The following is a 22,500-nucleotide window of genomic DNA, read 5'->3' on the forward strand; positions in this document are numbered from 1 at the left end:
CTCCAGCTTTGTAGTGATTGTAGTAGAGAAGGACCACACATGGGTGGAAAAGTCAGAAGCTGTGTAAATCATGTATAAAATAAAGCACTTTATTAAACTGTTTACAGCGGAAATAATATATTTTTTCTCTTTATGTAATGAAAATTTTGTTTAAATACAAATTTTCCCAGAATTCAGCTACATTAATGGCTGATTGTTTATTCCCCAGATTGTGAGGTTTGATCTTAAACACTACGTTCTTGTATCTGTTCCAGATTTCCACTACAACAAATCTGCTTCACTCCCAGGCTACGGTCATAACGGTATTTACAAGGTAAACGACACACTTCTCTCATAGATCCTCACACACACACACACACACACACACACACACACACACACACACGTGTGTGTGTGTGTGTGTGTTTTCACGGTTTTCAGTGTTAAAACACAAACACGATTGAGCTATTTATCTGGCAAAAGTATTGGCACCTGCTGTCCTCTTTCAAGTCGTGTCTCATAGTGTTGTTTAGTAGCTAAGACACTGTATGTTGCTTGTTGCTGTTGTTGTGATGTTTTAATTCAGGAAATTGAAGAGGAAGTTTTAGGGGATGGGTTTAGGGGCTTTACTTCTACACACTGGGTTACCGGACCAGAACGGACATTTCGCTTTCAATCGCTTTTTTTTATCTGTTGTGTGTTTTTTTTTTTTTTGTAGGCTGCTGATCTTGATCTGGGAGAGGATGACCATCACTCCACCTGGGGGGCAATGAGAGGTAGAGTATTATATATACAGTATATATATATATATATATATATATATTAAGCTACTCATATATATAATCATATAATAATATAAACTATAATTTGTATTTTGTAAATTAAACTTTTTTTTTTTTTTTCCGAAATATAATACAAAATATAAATAAATAAATAAATAAATAAATAAATAAATAATTTTAAATGTTTCATGTTAACATGATTTTGAGGGTTGTTTGGAGGGAAAACTAAAATCTATGTGTGTGTGTGTGTGTGTGTGTGTGTGTGTGTGTGTGTGTGTGTGTGTGTGTGTGTGTTTCGATCTCGTTCTCTTTCCCTCATGTCTGTTCTTCAGAGTATAAGGTGAGTTTGATTCGCATTGTAGCATTAGATTTATGTCAAAACAAAGTGTTGAGATAAGTGTTACTGAACTGTGTGTGTGTGTGTGTGTGTGTGTGTGTGTGTGTGTGTGTGTGTGTGTGTGTGTGTTTGCAGGTGTACCCGTACGACATGCTGGCTGTGGCACACAGAGTCAGAGTGAAGCTACCACGTGATGTGGACCGCACCAGGCTGGAGGTACTGTTAAAGGAACACAAGAGCTTCCCATTTACATTTACATTACATCACTTCCTGTTTTTCGTGATAGCGAGGAGAAGGGTGACCTTGTCAATATATGGGGCAAAGAAAGCACACTCAGTTGTGGTGAAGAAATCTGTATTTTATAAACATCGTGTGGCCAAAACCAGTCCCACACTAACATTTTGAATCCTTTGCCTTGATGGTACGCATTTATCATGGCATTGTAAATATACATTTAAAATTCATAATTGAATCCCTATAAGCTTCTGGAGACAGTGTTATGATCCGGGGTGGTTTTAGTTAGTCAGGTCTCGACTCAGCAACATTATACAGCAATAAACCAAAATCTGCTGAATGTCCTGGATGAGCCATTTATCTCATCAATAAATCTTTTTCTTCTCACAAACATATTTCAGAATCACAATGTCAAGGAACAAGAGTTACATGCTCAGGGTGCATCATCACCACACAGGAACTGGCCACCACTGAGTCCTGACTTTAACCACAGTGAAAGTCTTTAAGATGCGCTGGAGAAGAAAGTGAACACTAACCATGTCCACGCAAAAAAGTGTTCGCTTGAAAACGTGTAGTTTTGTATAATGGATGGTAGTAACGATGACAAGGGTTCGGAACCCGATCGGAGGACAGTGGCAGTTCAGTGGTTAAGGCTCTGGGTTACTGATCAGAAGATCAGGGTTTCAAGATCCAGTGTCACCAAGTTGCCACTTTTGGCGCCCTTGAGCAAGGCCCTTAACCCTCAGTGCTGCATGTGACAAGTACCAAGACTTATTTAGGGTGGCCACCTTTAGCTCCGCCCCTTCCACACAGGCAAACTGCTATTGGTTGAAGTATCTCTGCTAATGGTCTGATATCGTCGCCTTGCTAGAACATACTTCTGGGACAAACCCGATTTGAAGAAATTGCCCTCCTTGTTTTGAAAGCGCACCATCATTCAAAGCACAGTATAATAACAGCCATAAAATATTTGATTGGTTCTGCTCAGAGATCATATTTTAGCATCCAGAGACACGCGACGCAAAGCCTCAACCGTCCAAGAAACCCTGAGTCATCATACTGTCACGATTTATTACTTGGTCTCGTCCTTACTTCAGACCCGATCTCATAATCACGTTACATCTGTTTATGATGAAAAAAAGGATTGAGACACCCGCCTTCTCCAGTCGTATGCGATTCTTCTTCAAACTGTTACCACAAAATTGGAGGCACACAATTGTATAGGATGTGTTTGGATGAAGCATGAAATTATTACTTCACCTGAACTAGGAGACCTAAACCCGTTCTGGGGCACAACGCCAGCTCCATGGAGATATGGTTTACATGGTTTGGAGTGGAAGATCTTGAGGTTTCTCAGCTGACAGCTTTTCTGGTAGAACCCTGTAGTCCTTCTGCTTCCTGCTACAGATGTCATTCCTCATAAGATGTTCCTCCACCCTCTTTGCTTCTTTGAGGATTTTGCTAATTTGTTCTTGCCGTTGTTGATGTTTTCATCTCTGGTCTCACCAAGGACCTTTTATTACGCTTTCAAGAATTCGACTAGAGAGTCTAGATTTAGTCTATAGATTTTAAAAAATGAGCATCGGATACAAGTCAGCATTTGTATGGTGATGCATCGTTTTAACATTTTAGCATCGGTATAAAAGTGATTTAAATATATGTGGAGAGTGAAACTGAATATTATAAATAATGTGCTCCAACTTTAAATAAGATCTGGAGATAATACCACAAAAGCAGAACGATTTGAAATGGTAAAGAGAGAGAAAGATGAGATGCGCCGTTCAATCCGCTGTGGCTGATGTACGAGTTTCACCTCCCCATGTTCAATAAAACCAAGTGTTGTGATCTCCTGAGCTCCTCATCAGTGTCCTGACTGCAGTGGTGATAAACCGATCGACAGGACAAGGCTAAGAACCCACGACGAGCACGGCTCAAGAACATTGAAGCTAGCGTGTAACACGACGTGCGTTACATACTGTATATATCATTATCAGTAGATGTGCTTTACATTTTATATTTAGAATGTGAGCAATAATATGTGACCAATATGTGATATGTAGATCGATTTCTCCTCACTGCTGCTACGTGAACATCACGTATCACAGCGCTACGGAGACTGAGACGTGTCCTGAGAGTCACATAGAATTGGATTGACATGGCAGAGGTAGAGCTGCGTTAGAAGTCGGCAGGCACTTAAGTCAAATTTAGATTTGCTGTCTGTCTGATGCAAAGTAATAGAAGTCAACCATCTGTTTCATTTTGAATCTCAGAGCATCATATTTTATCCATTGAATCGCATTGTGTTGAATTGAATAAAAATCTGATCTCGCTGCATCGTAATAGCTGTTGTGAAGGTTGTGAGATCACGTCCCTGCAGCACTAAGCTCAAGCAAATCCTTGCTCAGGGTTGATACATAAGATAATTGTTAGTTGGTTTGGGTCGGGGGCCTCAACCAAACACCGTAAAAGCCGTAAACGTGTGTTATTCCAACCACCTTCGAATAAGCTTTACGAGCTGTAATAACACATTCCATGGGGTTCAAACACAAACCGCACGTACATCCGTGTTTATTCTTGAAAGGTGTGGGTTCTGCTAGACATCCAACTTCTCAGTCACTCATGAAATTTCATGATGTTTTCTCAAAAACCCTGAAGAGTAGCACAAGTACACTTACCAAAGTCATAACGCGAAACTCGGGAACGGATCAAGAGAAGATGCTCGGATATCCATATCCATAGTGACTCAGCTGTTTTAGTTATAGCTGCGCAATAGAGGGTTAAGGGCCACGAGTCAAAGCCCAGCTTGGTGGTGCTGGGATTTGAACCTATGACCCTCCGACGCTGATGTTGCAACAGTGTGGTCATTAGGATACCAACTATCAGGAGCGACTCATAATCTCTCCAGGTTATTGGTGTGTGTGTGTGTTTAGTGTTAAACAGTCAGTGTGTGTGTGTGTGTGTGTGTGTGTATTTACAATGTGGTTAGTAAAGGAGTTTGGTCAGTTTGTTTTTCTTATGAAAGAGGATTTCGTCAGCCCCTCTGGAGAAAATGCTGCCGACACCCCGATGAGAATGACGAAAGTCTTGTGATTTCAGCGGGTTTCGTTTTTCTAGAGCTCCGTAAAAGCCACACGCATTTATTATTCCACCTCCTGCGGCCTGGACCAAGCTAACGAACTCTGAAGTGATGCCTCGAATTCAGTTCACATCCTGTAACCCTGACGTGTTCACCCTCAGGGTTCTACACTTCCTCACACACACACACATGTTGGTGTGACCATCTTGTGCATTACTGTAGTTAAATAACAATTTTGTGGGCCTCATGATTTAAATAGAAAAGAATGTATTTTCCTCTGTGTGGACCAGACAAATGTCATTGGTAATGGCGACATCGAGCTATAAAACCACACACACACACACACACACACACACACACACACACACACACACACACACACACACACACATGTACAAGGCCGTGTGGACAGACTGCTGTCAGCGTCATCAAAGTCCACCATGTCATCAGTTCCACAATGGCATCCAGGCAGTGGTGATACACAAACCATGTACTTGAGTTAAAATACAGATAAAATGTGACTCCAGTCACATAAAAGTGTCCCTTTAAACTTTTACTTGAGTAAAAGTACAAAAGTTTTTTGCCTTCAAATGTACTTAAGTATCCAAAGTACTGATTTATTATAATATAATGTTCCTATTATCATTTTTATCACAAGATTCTTTACTTAATCACCTCAGTTTATGTGTAAAGACTCGAATGTGACTCTCAGCACACTGATCTATTAAAAGAATGATATTAATGATTGATTTCTATTAACGACTTAAAAAAAATCCCACAAATAATCCCACGGTGTGGTGGTGAGTTCGAGTCTGGAGTTTCTTCATCATTTATTCCTCTCTAAATGTTCTGCTTGATGTTGAACTGATGCTGAACTGTATGTTGGTGATCAGTAGATGCACCGAGCGCCGATCAGAACACGTGTAAAACAGAGCGTGCGCTCGATCCTGATTGGTGACTCGTTTTTTAAATTTTTTCCCCTCATAAATAAAAAAGAACGACTGATTTCGCAAAATGTAGTCGAGTAAAAAGTCAAATATTTGACTTTTAAATGTAGTAAAGTTTGAAAAGTGGAGCAGAAATACCTCAGAAAAAGACAGACAGGTGAAAAAGCTACATAAGTACAGGAGTGAATTTACTTCCTTACTGTTCACATCTGGGGATATTTAGGGTGAAATTCCCTCCAATCAGATGCTTCAAGATGAATGATCTGCTCACAGGATCAGATCTTTGACGAGCTCTTTTGGAAGCTGGATATGAACCAGGGACATTTTAAAATGCCTAAGGAGAAAAGCGATAAGACGGCGTGTTAAGACACATGAATCGATTTTCACGTTTTAGAACGTCTCAATGGACCTGCGTGTCGGTCGTGCTGCTGTTTCTCCGCTCACGTCGCTTCCTCTACTCGATTGGTGACTTTCTTTCTCTGTAAGCCAAAGACATCATCGAGCCACACTGGAATCCCAAATTGACTTTTTTTTTCTGTACAATTTGAATTATTTAATTGATTTGTTAAACAGGCCACACCCCTTTTTTTTGCTTTTTTTGTTTTTCAGAGACACCTGTCTCCAGAGGAGTTCTTCCAGGTGTTTGGGATGACCATCGCCCAGTTCGACCGTTTGGCTCTGTGGAAGAGAAACGATCTGAAGAAAAAAGCTCGCCTGTTCTAACCAACATCATCGTCAGCGACACCATGGACACCATGGACACCATCACCACTATGACACCCCTGATTAAACTGAGGGAGAAACTAAACGAGGAACTTCTCCTCATTATATATAATATATATAGCCAGAGATATGAGAAAGTGTGAAAATACGTATATAAATATATACATATATACACATACATATATACACTTCCATTCTCCGTGCCTGCTGTCATAACGTTGAGGGAGTGAAGGTGGAGTGTGTTCTGTAGGCCGTCTCATGCCGATAGCTTTCTGTGCAAATGCATAACATTATATATGTTCTGATGAAGAAGGAAGAGGATGTACGGTGCGAGTACGCCTCTCCTGCTCTCGCAAAACCTTTCACATAACTGCAATAAGGATCTACATGTGAGGTATTTACACACTGTATGGATTTCGTGGGTGTGTTTGTGTGTGTGTGTGTGTGTGTGTGTGTGTGTGTGTGTGTGTGTTTCAGAAAGCCCTTCATGCCCATTTTTTTATCCAGTCATTGTGGATTTTCTTTAGCAACCTGAAAAAACGAATAACGTTGGGAAAAAGGTCCGTGCATGTTGCATTTATTCGTTTATTGGTTCATTGAAAGACGAAAAACGTCAATTGCGACACCTTCGTTCCTTATTTTAATTTAATATCAAAAGCTGAGGAAGGAAAAAAGAAAAATGACTCAATTATTTTCTTTTTGTTCAATCAAATAGAATGTATATATGATTCAAATCTCACAACTTAAGACACGATCAATGCCCTAAAGTTTACAATATTCCAAATCCAACATCCAATCAAGCATCCAATCGTAACCTGGAAGTACAAGGGAATTTTTGTTTTGAGATCATCACGATCTAACATCCGATCTAACATCCGATCTTATGTCCAGACGGTTTCCCATTTCCTCTTCCTCTGTCTATGCATTTAAAAAGCACCTAGTGATCCATATGAACTTTAGAGTGAAACCAGAATGTCAGATGAAGCCACGGATGGATTCTGTGCTGACGGTTGATCGGTTCTTTTACATCCAGATTTCCACACAGCCAAAGAACTCAAACGTCTTCATTGTCTACAAGACAACATTTTGGGCAAAAAAATGGTTTAAACAATTATTTAATGCCTTGTTTTTTTATTTTTCGAAACAAACAAACCAAAAAACGAATGAACGCAACATTCGCAGACCCACTTTACTCATAGGGTTTATATTTAACGTATTTTTTTAATATACCTATCTTTTTTTTCTACATTACATTTTGTTTAAACTCGGCCCCAATCCTCTAGAATTCGGAAATCTAAATGTAGAAATCTTAGAAAACGAAGAAAAATGCTCACAGGGAACTAAATAAACAAGACGTGATGGTGACGTGCAGCCTGCATAAAATCTACACACGCAAACGGCCCTTTTACAGGGTGCCATTACTTTTCAACAGCTGCTGCTTATATGAAAACTCTGAACTCTGATCTGGATCACAGTGGTAATGTTTCACAGCCAAGATATATATATATATATATTTTTTTAAACACACACTACATGGCCAAAAGTATTGGGACACATCAATTTTCCAGCTATTTGCGGTTCTTTATAAAACTGTTTCCACTCAAAGTCGGAAGACACACACTTTATTATAAGATTAAAAGTTTTTGGATGCAGGAGCATGACATTTTTTCTCCACTTGCACTAGGAGACCCAAAACCTGTTCCAGTGTGACACTTGTGCACAAAGCCTTCTCCATGACTATATGCTTTAATGGGATGGAGTGAAAGATCTCCTGCTATACATCTCCAACATTATTTAATGAAGGTGAACACTGACCGCACCCCAGGCCTCCTCACCTCAATTTTCCTTCATCAGCACCTGACTTTAGTAACACCCTTGTGGCTGAATGAACCCCCACAAAATCACAAAAAACATCTTCCCAAATAATTGGTGCTTCTTATAACAGCAAATGGGGCCCAAATGTGGAATACGGTTTCCTTTTTAAAAAAGAAGCACATATCAATCTTATGGTCTCGTGTCCACAAACTTTTGGCCGTATAGTTCATATTCTCAAATGCACTCTGTAGCCTCTTTGAAATAAATTAGTTTATATATATATATATATATATTCAATCAATATAATCCGACTGCATTCTGTTGTACACGGCTGGTTTGGTTTTGCTTTACATTCATTCGTAATTAACAAAAAAAAGCCTTAATCATGGCTGGGTGTGTGTGTGTGTGTGTGTGTGTGTGTGTGTGGTTGTGTGTGTGTGGTTGTGTGAAATAAGGAATACGCACTTTGATCATTGTTCCAGAAATTGTAACGTTGCATCTGCATGAGTGTTATTGTGTCGAAATGAACGTCAAAATCTGTAGCTCGGTTCATTAAATCTCCAGAAAGACCATCATGGCCTGTACTTTATGTAGAATTTTTTATTATTCTTTTTTAAGGCTTGTAATGTCATTGTGAGACAATTCAAATCTTTAAAACTGCCTGTGAAAAGTGTGGAGAAACAGAGGCTTTCTTTGGTTTTTGAGAGACAAAAGCATGTGTTTTTATACAACAAACACGGTAATGTGACGTATAAAGATCAACAAACAAATCTATAAATGTACTGAGTGAAAAATCCTCCTTCAGCATGAAGAACATCTTTCCACACACCCAGTATCCGGACACTTCATTTCTCCAAACGTTCAGCTGAAACTCTTGTAAAACTCTCTAAAGATCTGGTTGGAGATTTCTTTCTTGTGATGCAGTTGATCCCAGAGCAGTTGAGTAGGATTGAGGTGCGGTGACTGGGCTGGACGTTCATGATAAATATCACTCCAGACGTCTGTCTGATCTCTAAATAAAAGCAGTTCAGTGAGACGCTTTCAGTCCAGACAGAACTGCATGGTGTTAAAGTGTGGAATGGGAGCCGTGTTGGTTCAGGATTCCTTCCACTTTCCGGAATCTTCTCTGTTTCAAAACATTCCCAAATCATTAATCTTCCACCTCCATGTGTGAGTGTGGGGGTGAGGGAGTCTGATCACATCTTCTCTTCTGTTCTCCATCTCACACAAGTTCTTCTGTTAGAGACAAAAAATTTCACATTTGGACTCCAAAACTTTCTTCTACTCGTTCACTGTCCCAAAGTGTGTTTTCGGCTTTTATCGAGTTTGTTCCATAGAAACAAAAGAAACACCTGACTCTCAAAAATTATTATTATTATTATTATTATTATTATTATTATTATTATTATTTTTTTTTTTTTTTTTTTATGATCACCCATCATTCAAACTAGTTCTTTTCAGCCCGACTTCTTTTTCCTCAAAGGAAACTTGTGCCAAGCAGCAGAGGTTTTTGAATATTGCAGACTGTCCCATTAAATCATATATATTTATTACTATATATATTTATGATATATATATATACAATTCTCAACACCACTCATTCGTCCTCCGCATAATTCAGTCACTTGTGTGCATCATAAAAGCAATTTTTCGTTGCTTTGATCAAATTGCGAATGCTTCTGTATATTCGTTTAATGGATTGTGTACAAACGTCTGCTGTTTCCTACATTATCAATAGTTTGTGTTCATGTTGAGCAAAATATATTATACTGGTTTCACCTTTTTTTGTTTTTTTTGTGACTAAATGTGTGCAGGAAGGGTTTCCTAATGGGTTGGGGTTGCATGGAAAGTTTGCTTTATTGAAACAGCTGCTTTCGTGTGTGTGTGTGTGTGTGTGTGTGTGTGTGAGAGAGAGAGTGAAAGAGTCAGATCATGCTGGGAAAGTCCAATACGGATGTGTGGTTTGCTTCTCTGTCTATTTCCTCCTGTTAATACATTGAAAAAGTCAAAAATCAGGAACTCAGCTTGTAGCTCCGCCCACTTTGCAGGAGTCAGGCGTTTTTCAGATTTTCTTTGCTGTTCATTTCACTGTCAACCTCGCACGGATGCATTCAGCATCTCTTTTTCTTCTTCTTTAGACTGCGTGAGTGTAAAACATTGGCTCGTAACCCAGAATAAACAGAATCTATGAAAGCAGAAGAGCCACATTACTGATTATGATTCATAGTTTTTGGACTGGTGGAGATTCTGCAGATCGTGTTCATGTTTTTCATTTACAGTTTTCTCCCTTTTTGTTCTCTTGTGGTTTATAAACATGTCTTTGTGTTGTTATACACAGCAAATGTAACCCAAAAGCTCCTGACACTCAGTTGCCAATCGAACAGTTTGTGTGTTTTTGAAATAAACTAACATATGCATAACCACGAATACATCTTTAAGCCAATGCTGTGATTTTGTTGTGCTTGTGGCTGTGCAGCAGTGTGAGACATATAAAGGTTTTCAGTTTTTCTCAGTTGCTTTAGAGCGTTTCTCAGATCAGAAAAGAAATTCTCAAAACTACTCGTTCACCCTCCACGTCGTTTAGTCGCTCGTGCTCATCGTAAAAGCAGTTTCTCGTCGCTTTCAACAAATTCCGATTTTTTTTTTTTGTAAATGTGTCTTGGATTGATGAATTGTGCAGATGAACCCTGAATGTCACTAATGAAGGCGAGTTGACGGCATCAGATCAACCAATAGTCAACTAGATCTTTTGAGAGATGAACTAAAGAGTTTGTGAAATCCATTGTATTGTGCTGTTTGTACAAATTGTTTTGAGAAATTCACTCACTGATTTACAAAACTTTAAAGATGAATCATGCAATGCTCCAAAAGCAACGGAGAAAAACTGTAATACAATAGTGTTCTTTTTTTTTCTTTGTTTGCTTTGCAAAAGAAAAAATGTTTGTCTTTCAATAAACATGTCATACAGCTGGATTATATGCAGTGATTTACTACAGATGGATGGATTTATTAATTATTTCTGGACTAGAGAGAGAGAGAGAGAGAGAGAGACACAGACAGACAGACTACTTTTGCTAGATCTTAGTGCTGCATTCATAGATCATGATCTTCTCCTAGATCTCCTACAAAATTACATCGGCATTCAGGGACAGGCATTAAGCTGGTTTAAATCCTACCTGTCTGATCGTTACCATTTTGTAGACTTAAATGGAGAGCTATCCAGATTAATGCAAGTAAATTATGGCATGCCACAAGGTTCAGTTCTAGGACCCCTGCTTTTCACAATATACCTGCTTCCCTTAGGAAATATTATTAGAAGGCATGAAATTAGCTTCCACTGTTACGCTGATGATACCCAGCTATATATTTCATAAAAACCAGGCGATACGCTCAATTAGCTCGAATAACTGAGTGTGTTAAAGAATTAAAAGACTGCATGATCCATAACCTTCTACTTTTAAATTCTGATAAGATGGAGATTTTGCTCATTGGCCCAAAAACTAGTATACAGAAGCTCCAGCATCTCAACCTGCATTTAGACGGATGTTCTGTAACTACTAGTTCAACAGTAAAAGACCTGGGAGTTATTTTAGAGCAACTTGTCTTTCAAAAATCATATCAACCAAGTTACAAAAACAGCTTCTTCCACCTTAGAAATATTTCTAAACTAAGAAACATGATGTCTATATCTGATGCAGAGAAGCTTGTCCATGCGTTCATGACCTCCAGAATAGACTATTGTAATGCATTACTAGGTGATTGTACGTCGCTCTGGATAAGGGCGTCTGCTAAATGCCGCAAATGTAAATGTAAATGGATGTCCTGCATCATTAATAAACAAGTTTCAGTTAGTTCAGAATGCGTCAGCAAGAGTTCTTACAAGGTCGAGAAAAATATGACCACATAACCCCAATCTTATCGTCCCTACATTGGCTTCCTGTTAAGTTTCGAATAGACTTCAAACTACTTCTACTCACTTATAAAGCACTAAATGGTTTGGCTCCCATGTATCTCTCCAGTCTTTTAACATGCTACAATCCGTCACGCTCCCTGAGATCTCAAAACTCTGAACTTCTAGTAGTTCCTAGAATAGCAAAGTCTACTAAAGGTGGTAGATCATTTTCACATTTAGCTCCTAAACTCTGGAATAGTCTTCCTGACAGTGTTCGGGGCTCAGACACACTCTCCCAGTTTAAGTGCAGATTAAAAACATATCTTTTTAGCAAAGCCTACACATAACACACATCACATCATAACCTTGTGCTCCAGAACATCTGATCACATGCACATTATCAACTTGTGCTGTTAATATCATGAACAGCAGCTACGCTAATTCCTCTCCACTGCTTCTCTTTCTCTCCCCATCCCGAGGCATCCTGAGGTTGCTCCAGCGCCATTTGGTTCCCCCCTCATGAGGAGTTAGGACATTGGACCTTCTTAATTGTTTAAAGGCATGGAAAAGCTGGTGTTGGATTTATAATGATCGCAAATGTTGAGCTATTTTATGAGTTGCTTAGTAGCTCCTGGTTCCACAACTTCATCTGACTGTATAAGACTGTAGAAAGAACATCACTCATAATCACACACTCCAGTGCTCATGTTAGTTCTCACTCTCCAGTGTTCTGTATTGTTTAAAAGATGCTGTATTGCATAATCACACTCTTGATGTCACCCAAATGAGGATGGGTTCCCCTTTTGAGTCTGGTTCCCCTCAAGGATTCTTCCTCATAACATCTAAGGGAGTTTTTCCTTGCCACAGTCGCCACGGCTGCTCATCAGGGATAAATACACACCATTCACCTTCACTGTTAAATTCTGTAAAGACAGACAGACAGAGAGACAGACATAATAGATAGATAGATAGATAGACATGATAGATAGATAGATAGATAGATAGATAGATAGATAGATAGATAGATAGATAAGATTTCAGTACAGTAATTATAGAAATCGTCTGAAATACAATAGAGCCCTCCTCTGCCTCTCTGCTATTGGTCAGCCGGACTCGCACAGCGGGTTCTGATTGGTTGCTGTAGGTGCCAGTCTGTGGGGTGTGTGACAGCTGGAGGTGGGCCGCTGTCCCGGTGTGAGTGTGGAAGTGAGCGGACAGTAAGAACGGATCTGGAGACGGAGCAGGAGCTGTGTTTCTTCTCATCACCTCCGGGTTTTAATTCCCGGAATAAAAGCACATAATGACGGGACACAGCGGTAAAGGTGAGGCCGGAACTTCTTCCTCCTTGTGGATGTTTTGCCGGTAACTCGGTGAGTGAGGTTAGTTATCTGTACACTTGGGACAGGGGGATTTTCCTTCCTTTGTCTCCCGGTTGTTGGATCAGACTGTATGAAAGCCCTCCTGTGGCCCTCACAGTGAACTCTCATGGGTCATTTGGTGAGCTGTACAGTTCCGGTTCAGTTCTGTTCGGATCTGAGGCGGACACGAGCACAAAGAGACACAGAGGGTCAGGATAGTCCAGCGAGGCGCGTGCGCGAGAGCTCGCTTGGTCACACGAGCGCGCGCGGGGGGTGTTGGACATTGGATGTGTTTATATATATGTGTGTGTGTGTGTGTGTGTGTGTGTGTGTGTGTGTGTGTGTTCTAAATAGTAATAAGCTAAACAATTGTGCATTAGTAGTCTACCTGTACATGGTCTGTCTGTCTGTCTGTCTGTCTATCTATCTATCTATCTATCTATCTATCTATCTATCTATCTATCTATCTATCTATCTATCTATTTATTTATTTATTTGGGATGTGGCTTGTGTGGTATCAGCTGGCAGACCCCATTCAGAATGGAGATGATCCCATATGGGTTTGGGGGAGGGAGCTGGGGACCAGGAAGGGACATGCCACAAAGGCAGATAGAAGAAGGGAGGAACGGAGGGAGGGAAGGAGAGAGGAAGCGTTGACTAAATGATGTGGAAGAAATTCAATTGATCAAATACAATGGACATGAGACAGTGATTATTATTGTGATTATGATTTAAGTGGAGTTTAGAAGATTTAAGTAGCTTTCTTTTTCAACTGAAGGCAATGCTACAATGCTAATTTATACACTGAATGGTTTAATTTGTGTGATTCTGTGTGTGTGTGTATGTGTTTGTGTGTTTGAGCACGTCTTGGATCTCATTGAGGATGTTCTTCAGGTCTAATTTAATCCACTGCTTTCTCTACTAAACAATTGACCTGAGACACACCCTCAGTGTCTTCCTGTTTGCTGGATTACTGAGCAATTTCAGGCTCTGAGGAATTGACATAGGAGACAAAGGCACTGAAATAGACATACTGAAATACTAATACAGTATACAGAGTTACTTAAATACTGAAGTTCTGAAACGCTCAGGTACAGAGACACTGGGGTATTTATACCCTGACACATTAGTGTACTGATACACTGAGCTACTGAAACACTGACACATATCACACTGATACACTGAGCTACTGAAACACTGACACATTAACACACAAACACTGAGGTACTGAAACACTGACACATATCACACTGATACACTGAGCTACTGAAACACTGACACATTAACACACAAACACTGAGGTACTGAAACACTGACACATAACACACTGATACACTGAGGTACTGAAACACTGACACATTAACACACAAACACTGAGGTACTGAAACACTGACACATAACACACTGATACACTGAGGTACTGAAACACTGACACATTAACACACAAACACTGAGGTACTGAAACACTGACACATAACACACTGATACACTGAGGTACTGAAACACTGACACATTAACACACAAACACTGAGCTACTGAAACACTGACACATTAACACACAAACACTGAGCCACTGAAACACTGACACATAACACTGATACACTGAGGTACTGAAACACTGACACATTAACACACAAACACTGAGGTACTGAAACACTGACACATAACACACTGATACACTGAGGTACTGAAACACTGACACATTAACACACAAACACTGAGGTACTGAAACACTGACACATGAACACACTGAGCTACTGAAACACTGACACATAACACACTGAAACACTGAGCTACTAAAACACTGACACATGAACACACTGAGCTACTGAAACACTGAGCTACTGAAACACTGACACATAACACACTGATACACTGAGCTACTAAAACACTGACACATTAACTCACTGATACACTGAGCCACTGAAACACTGACACATTAACACACAAACACTGAGCCACTGAAACACTGACACATGAACACACTGAGCTACTGAAACACTGACACATAACACACTGAAACACTGAGCTACTAAAACACTGACACATGAACACACTGAGCTACTGAAACACTGAGCTACTGAAACACTGACACATAACACACTGAAACACTGAGCTACTGAAACACTGACACATAACACACTGAAACACTGAGCTACTGAAACACTGACACATAACACACTGAAACACTGAGCCACTGAAACACTGACACATAACACACTGAAACACTGAGCTACTGAAACACTGACACATAACACACTGAAACACTGAGCCACTGAAACACTGACACATAACACACTGAAACACTGAGCCACTGAAACACTGACACATAACACACTGAAACACTGAGCTACTGAAACACTGACACATAACACACTGAAACACTGAGCCACTGAAACACTGACACATGAACACACTGAGCTACTGAAACACTGAGCTACTGAAACACTAAAACATAACACACTGATACACTGAGCTACTAAAACACTGACACATTAACACACTGATACACTGAGCCACTGAAACACTGACACATTAACACACAAACACTGAGCTACTGAAACACTGACACATGAACACACTGAGCTACTGAAACACTGACACATGAACACACTGAGCTACTGAAACACTGAGCTACTGAAACACTGACACATTAACACACTGATACACTGAGCCACTGAAACACTGACACATTAACACACAAACACTGAGCTACTGAAACACTGACACATGAACACACTGAGCTACTGAAACACTGAGCTACTGAAACACTGACACATAACACACTGAAACACTGAGCCACTGAAACACTGACACAATAACACACAAACACTGATCTACTAAAACACTGACACATTAACACACAAACACTGATCTACTGAAACACGGACACATTAACACACAAACACTGAGCCACTGAAACACTGACACATTAACACAAACACTGATCTACTGAAACACTGACACATTAACACACAAACACTGATCTACTGAAACACTGACACATTAACACACAAACACTGAGCTACTGAAACACTGACACATTAACACACTGATACACTGATCTACTGAAACACTGACACATTAACACACTGAAACACTGAGCTACTGAAACACTGACACATTAACACACTGAAACACTGAGCCACTGAAACACTGACACATTAACACTGAAACACTGAGCAACTGAAACACTGAAACATTAACACTGAAACACTGACACATTAACACACTGATACACTGATCTACTGAAACACTGACACATTAACACACTGAAACACTGAGCCACTAAAACACTGACACAATAACACACTGAAACACTGAGCCACTGAAACACTGCCCCATTAACACACTGAAACACTGAGCCACTGAAACACTGCCCCATTAACACACTGATACACTGATCTACTGAAACACTGACACAATAACACACTGATACACTGATCTACTGAAACACTGACACAATAACACACTAATACACTGAGCCACTGAAACACTGACACACTGATACACTGATCTACTGAAACACTGACACAATAACACACTGATACACTGAGCCACTGAAACACTGACACAATAACACACCGAAACACTGAGCCACTGAAACACTGACACAATAACAAACTGAAACACTGAGCCACTGAAACACTGACACATTAACACACTGAAACACTGAGCTACTGAAACACTGAGCCACTGAAACACTGCCCCATTAACACACTGAAACACTGAGCTACTGAAACACTGACACAATAACACTGAAACACTGAGCCACTGAAACACTAACACATTAACACACAAACACTGAGCTACTGAACCACTGATGCATTAACACCCAAACACTAAATTACTGAAACACTGACACATTAACACGCAAACACTAAATTACTGAAACACTGACACATGAACATACTGAGATACCAAAACACTGACAGATTAACACAGTAATACTCTGTATTACGTAAACACTGTGGTATGGAAACACTGAAGTACCGAAACTTTACCACATTAACACACTAAAACACTGTGGTACTAATACATTGCGGTACTAATACACTGTGGTAATTAAACACTGAGGTACTGAAACTCTGTCACATTAACACACTAATACACTGAGGTACTGAAACACTGAGGTACTGAAACTCTGTCACATTAAAACACTTATACACTGTGGTACTGAAACACTGAGGGACTGAAACTCTGTTACATTAAAACACTTATACACTGTGGTACTGAAACACTGAGGGACTGAAACTCTGTCACATTAACACACATACACTGAGGTACTGAAACACTGAGGTACTAATACACTGAGGTACTGAAACACTGAGGTAATAAAACTCTGTCACATTAACACACTTATACACTGAGGTACTGAAACACTAAGGTACTAAAACTCTGTCACATTAACACACTAAAACACTGTGGTACTAATACATTGCGGTACTAATACACTGTGGTAATTAAACACTGAGGTACTAAAACTCTGTCACATTAACACACTAATACACTGAGGTACTGAAACACTGAGGTACTGAAACTCTGTCACATTAAAACACTTATACACTGTGGTACTGAAACACTGAGGGACTGAAACTCTGTTACATTAAAACACTTATACACTGTGGTACTGAAACACTGAGGACTGAAACTCTGTTACATTAACACACTTATACACTGTGGTACTGAAACACTGAGGTACTGAAACTCTGTTACATTAACACACTTATACACTGAGGTACTGAAACACTGAGGTACTGAAACTCTGTCACATTAAAACACTTATACACTGTGGTACTGAAACACTGAGGGACTGAAACTCTGTTACATTAAAACACTTATACACTGTGGTACTGAAACACTGAGGTACTGAAACTCTGTCACATTAACACACTTATACACTGAGGTACTGAAACACTGAGGTACTGAAACTCTGTCACATTAAAACACTTATACACTGTGGTAATGAAACACTGAGGTACTAATACACTATGGTACTGAAACACTGAGGTACTGATACTCATTAACACTCTGAGGTACCTGATATGATGAATCTTCAGCCTGACCAGGTCAAATTAATCTTGAGGAATCTGGCATGGCCGGCCAAGTGCAGGCCTATCCCAGGGATCTGATTGCTTGTGGAAAAACAGAGATAAGATATTTGCACACAGAGTTCGGTCCAGAAGAGAGCCTTTGATCAATAGCCAGTTGGGAATTTGGAAGAGGTGTGTCCTAGAAACACAAGATTCCTGTAACAAAGAATGGTTTATCTTTCAGAGGAACCTTTGATTTAGGATCAGAAGTTTTTCCACTGTGGTATAATAAACATCCAAAAGAGTGTGCAGATTCAAGATTGCCCTGAATGTTTGTTTTATTAATACTGGATTAATAACCATCATTACATGACACCTTGAAGAATATTTTTTATCTAGATATAAAGACATTGGAAGGAGGACATGTGGGCAGAGCTATAAACAGTCCTAAGCCCTGGTACATCTCTGTAGGCCTGCAGGATTGTTCAGAATATACTATGATCTTATTCTGCATTGTAACCATGCTTAACTGAGAATTGTATGAGGTGTAGGTTGCTGAGGTTGTTCATGTTACGTCTTTAAAGCAAAAATGTGAATAAATAAATAATGTCACATAACTGTTGCTTGCAATTACATATTTCCACCAGAGAGGTCTCCACTTTAAAATCTCCACTCTCAAAAGTTTCATACTGCTGCTTTAAATAATGCTAAATATTTTGGGACACGTCTTATAGCATGAAATTTCCCTTTGCTTGAACTATTAGACCCAAATCTGTTACAGCATAACAATTCCCCTGTGCAAGAGCGAGCTTCATAAAGATCTGCTTTCCATGGGATGGAGTAGAAGATCTCCTGCTATAGAACACCTTTGTGGCCTTCTAACCATCTGTTCTATATGTACCTTAAATTAATAATTTTTTCCAGTTTTTAATACTGTAATCAAAGTGGGCATGGACAAATATACATTTTTATACAAATATATGTTTATCAATGAAACCAAACTCAACATAGAGCATGAAGATAAAAAGTAAAATTTTAAAATTACGCAAAATCAATAGGACACCAAAAGTAACTTTTGCTATGTTTCCACACGGACGGTTTTAATTGCCGGATTTGGTGTGTCATAGCAGATGCTTGATTTGAGACTCTGCTAAATGTAATTTAATGAATAATGATTTTTTTATTTATACTTTTCAAAAGTACCACAGTGATCAGCAGCAGGTTGTGGAGAGAACCATGTCGTCGTAAATCATCTGAAAATGCTTCACTGTGTTGTTTTTTTTTTTTTTTACATTCGATCAGAAGTAATTCATCATGCCTGAAAGACAGATGCAGGATATTAGGACGTCAGGACAAGTTCTCACACCATCTCCAGTGGTTCAGGTTGAGACAAGGCCGTGATAGTATGCGGCGTCGTGCTCGTACTCGCCTCGGCTATGGTGTTTATTCAGCCGCACTGCTGGGACTTTACACTTGTGATGGGTCCTAAAGTACTCCTGGTGCCGTGATATTTAATCCTGTTCGACATGAAAAAAGCCTGTCAGAAAGATCAGTTTTCCGAGATCATATCCACCATGACTTCTCTGCTGGACATCTGCGAACAACCTCCTGCTCAGAGATTTTACTCTGCACACTATGTGGTTTGATCAGAAACAAACTCTAGGTTTGTTGATGAAGCTGGGACGTAGGGGGGCGGGGAAGTTTCTGGCCTTGAACTAGAAAAAAAATGAGGATAACACCCCCTGAAATAAGGAATTCCTATTCAGAAAGATGATCTCCTCAACATTGAAGTTAGTACGTGACATTAAATCTGCATAAACACAAGTCACCAGACGATAATAAGAGCAACGAGCAACAACCTGAACATCTTACTAACAAATCCAAAGTAGCAATATTTATAAAATTCAGGGTATCACATTTAGAATTGCAATTGTGTCGTATCATATTTAAATCTGTACGATCGTAAAATTGTACATTTCTAGTATGAAATTTAAATATCACGGAAGAATTCAGTAGTTTTGCCAAATTGCAAGTTTTAGGAACAAGCAAATTGTTGTATTATGCCACTAAAATGTTGCCTTCTCAGACAATTTGATTAGATTCAGTTGTATCCACAAATATCTAATACCTTCTGAATCGTAGTATTGTTTTCGATTCAGATGTTTCATCAAATGTCAGATTGTTATCTTAACGCTCGTACCATATCGTTTAAGATTCAGTAGTGTCATCATTTATTGCTTTCTTTCTTTTTGTGTAATCCTCTCATGGTACTGTATTAGATTCAGTAGTATCAACAAATATCCACATCAGAAATCTTGGCAAATTCAGTAGTTTTGTCAAATATCCAGTTGTTTCTATAATAATCGAAATTGTATTGTAACGTTTCGTGTGAAAGTTGGCGATTTAAACTCCTAACAAAAAAAAAAGAAGTATAAGATAATAATAATAATAAGATAATAACGTCTAAATAAACGTAAATCACGTTTTTTAGTTTACAGTAATGTTCTCTCACCAGCATATTTAATAATGATGCATGTGTTGAGGTGTCATTATGAACTAGGGCACTAATTCACCTGACATTCAGTCAAAACTCATCATTATTCTCAAATCGAAAGCATTGTACTTTTTCTTTGTGAACGTTTTTATGCTTTATGCATAGCTGTAGCGATTTTACACTGATATAGAAGCCAACGTTTTTAAGGACTATTCAGGCCTGTTCCTAGTGAAACCCGTCTTGGACAAGATATATATTAATTTATATAATGTATTATTAACTTATATAAGCATAAACCTATGTGAGTCTACATACAGACGCTCCCCAACTTACGAACGAGTTACGACCTTTCGTATTATGAATTTGTTCGTATGTTGTTACTGTGTTCGTAATCGATTGCGCGTATCTCCTAATGATGTAAGAGCTATAAATACATATCAAATAAACAATAAAAAATACTAAAACAAATCGAAATGATGTATACAATATTTTGTATTAAGTAATACAAAAAAAATAAAATGTATACAAAAATAATTACCTTAAAAATATTCATTGTATTCATGTAAAGTAAAAGTTTGTAAAGTGAAAGTGGGGAGCGTCTGTATACCTATATAACATATAACTTATATAAGTTTGTTTAGACCTATAAAAACAAAAACAGCACAAACATGGACACTGCAGGATGAAATAAAAACTAGTGTTAAGAAATTCCTCCACATAGGCGTAGTCTACTGTCTCACAGAGTATTGCACATAAGAGTTGTAAACAGTATGAAGTAAACAGTCCTTAAAAAAACTAATAGCAGAGTGTGATGTTGACACTGAACTCTGTCTGGACTTTTCTGCCTCACTGTTCATCTGCTGTTACCCAGAACACTGTAAAGGGTAAAATGTGAAAGAGAGAAAGACATTTGGTTCACATAAGGCGAACTCACACAAACATAGAGGTCATGACTGATATTTATTAAAAAAAAATTTAAAGAAGGAAAACGCAAGCCAGACAGCACAGCTCACAGCTCAAAACTTGCTGGGTTTTTTTTTCTTTAGGCTTTTTTTCATCACTCAATATTTCCTCACAAAAAACCTGCTGGAGGAGGATATAAACGTACAGTGTTTTTAATCCAAGGAGAAAACCGATTGTTGTTTCTGAGACACAAACAAGAGTTGACATTTATTTTCTCTATTTGTTAATTACGACCCCAATGCCGGAAATGTTGGGACGATTTTTTACATTTGAATAAAATAAAAACTAAAAGACTTTCAAATCACATCAACGAATATTTAATTCACAATAGAACATAGATAACAGAACTGTTTAAACTGAGAAAATCTGCACTTTTATGCACAAAATGAGCTCATTTCTAATTTGATGTCTGCTACATTCGGATTTTTAGTTTCTGGCTTTTTCAGCCCTTTGTTGTCTCCGTGCCAACTTTTTTGGGACCTGTAGCAGACAAGTCTATCAAATTTAAAATGAGCTCATTTTGTGCTTAAAAGTATAAAACTTCTCAGTTTAAACACTTCTGTTCTCCATGTTTTTTTCTTTAAATAAAAAAGACATCCCAACATTTCCGGAATTCGGTTTGTACAATCTCACAATACCAGATAGTATCAGTGCCCTAAAGTGTACAATATTACTAATCCAACATCCAATCTAGCATCCAATCCAACATCCAATGAAGCACTTAATCTAGTATCCAATTTAGCATCCAATATAACATCAAATCCAGCATCTGATTTAGCACCCAATCCAACATCTAAGTATACTTCCAATCTACCATCCCTCCCAACATCCAATCCAACATACATCCCAAATTCCAATCTACCATCC

At 38.8% G+C, this 22,500-nt stretch overlaps 2 protein-coding genes across 11 annotated transcripts in view; both read left to right on the forward strand.

The window, feature by feature from the left end:
- Nucleotides 1-10,866, forward strand: part of ablim2 (actin binding LIM protein family, member 2) — a 79,392-nt gene extending 68,526 nt beyond the window's left edge. For all 10 annotated transcript variants that reach the window (XM_046853441.1, XM_046853442.1, XM_046853440.1 and 7 more), the window contains 5 exons: nt 255-313; nt 698-755; nt 1,094-1,101; nt 1,234-1,314; nt 5,965-10,866. In XM_046853441.1, coding sequence (XP_046709397.1) covers nt 255-313; nt 698-755; nt 1,094-1,101; nt 1,234-1,314; nt 5,965-6,078 — 320 coding nt within the window. In that variant the 3' untranslated portion in view covers nt 6,079-10,866. The remainder of the gene's footprint in view (nt 1-254; nt 314-697; nt 756-1,093; nt 1,102-1,233; nt 1,315-5,964) is intronic.
- A 2,092-nt stretch (nt 10,867-12,958) lies between these two features.
- Nucleotides 12,959-22,500, forward strand: part of afap1 (actin filament associated protein 1) — a 76,673-nt gene continuing 67,131 nt past the window's right edge. The window contains exon 1 of the mRNA XM_046853431.1: nt 12,959-13,107. Within this exon, the coding sequence (XP_046709387.1) occupies nt 13,086-13,107 (22 nt within the window). The 5' untranslated portion in view covers nt 12,959-13,085. The remainder of the gene's footprint in view (nt 13,108-22,500) is intronic.

This window comes from Silurus meridionalis, chromosome 7 (genome assembly GCF_014805685.1).
Source record: "Silurus meridionalis isolate SWU-2019-XX chromosome 7, ASM1480568v1, whole genome shotgun sequence".
NCBI classification, from domain to species: Eukaryota; Metazoa; Chordata; class Actinopteri; order Siluriformes; family Siluridae; genus Silurus; species Silurus meridionalis.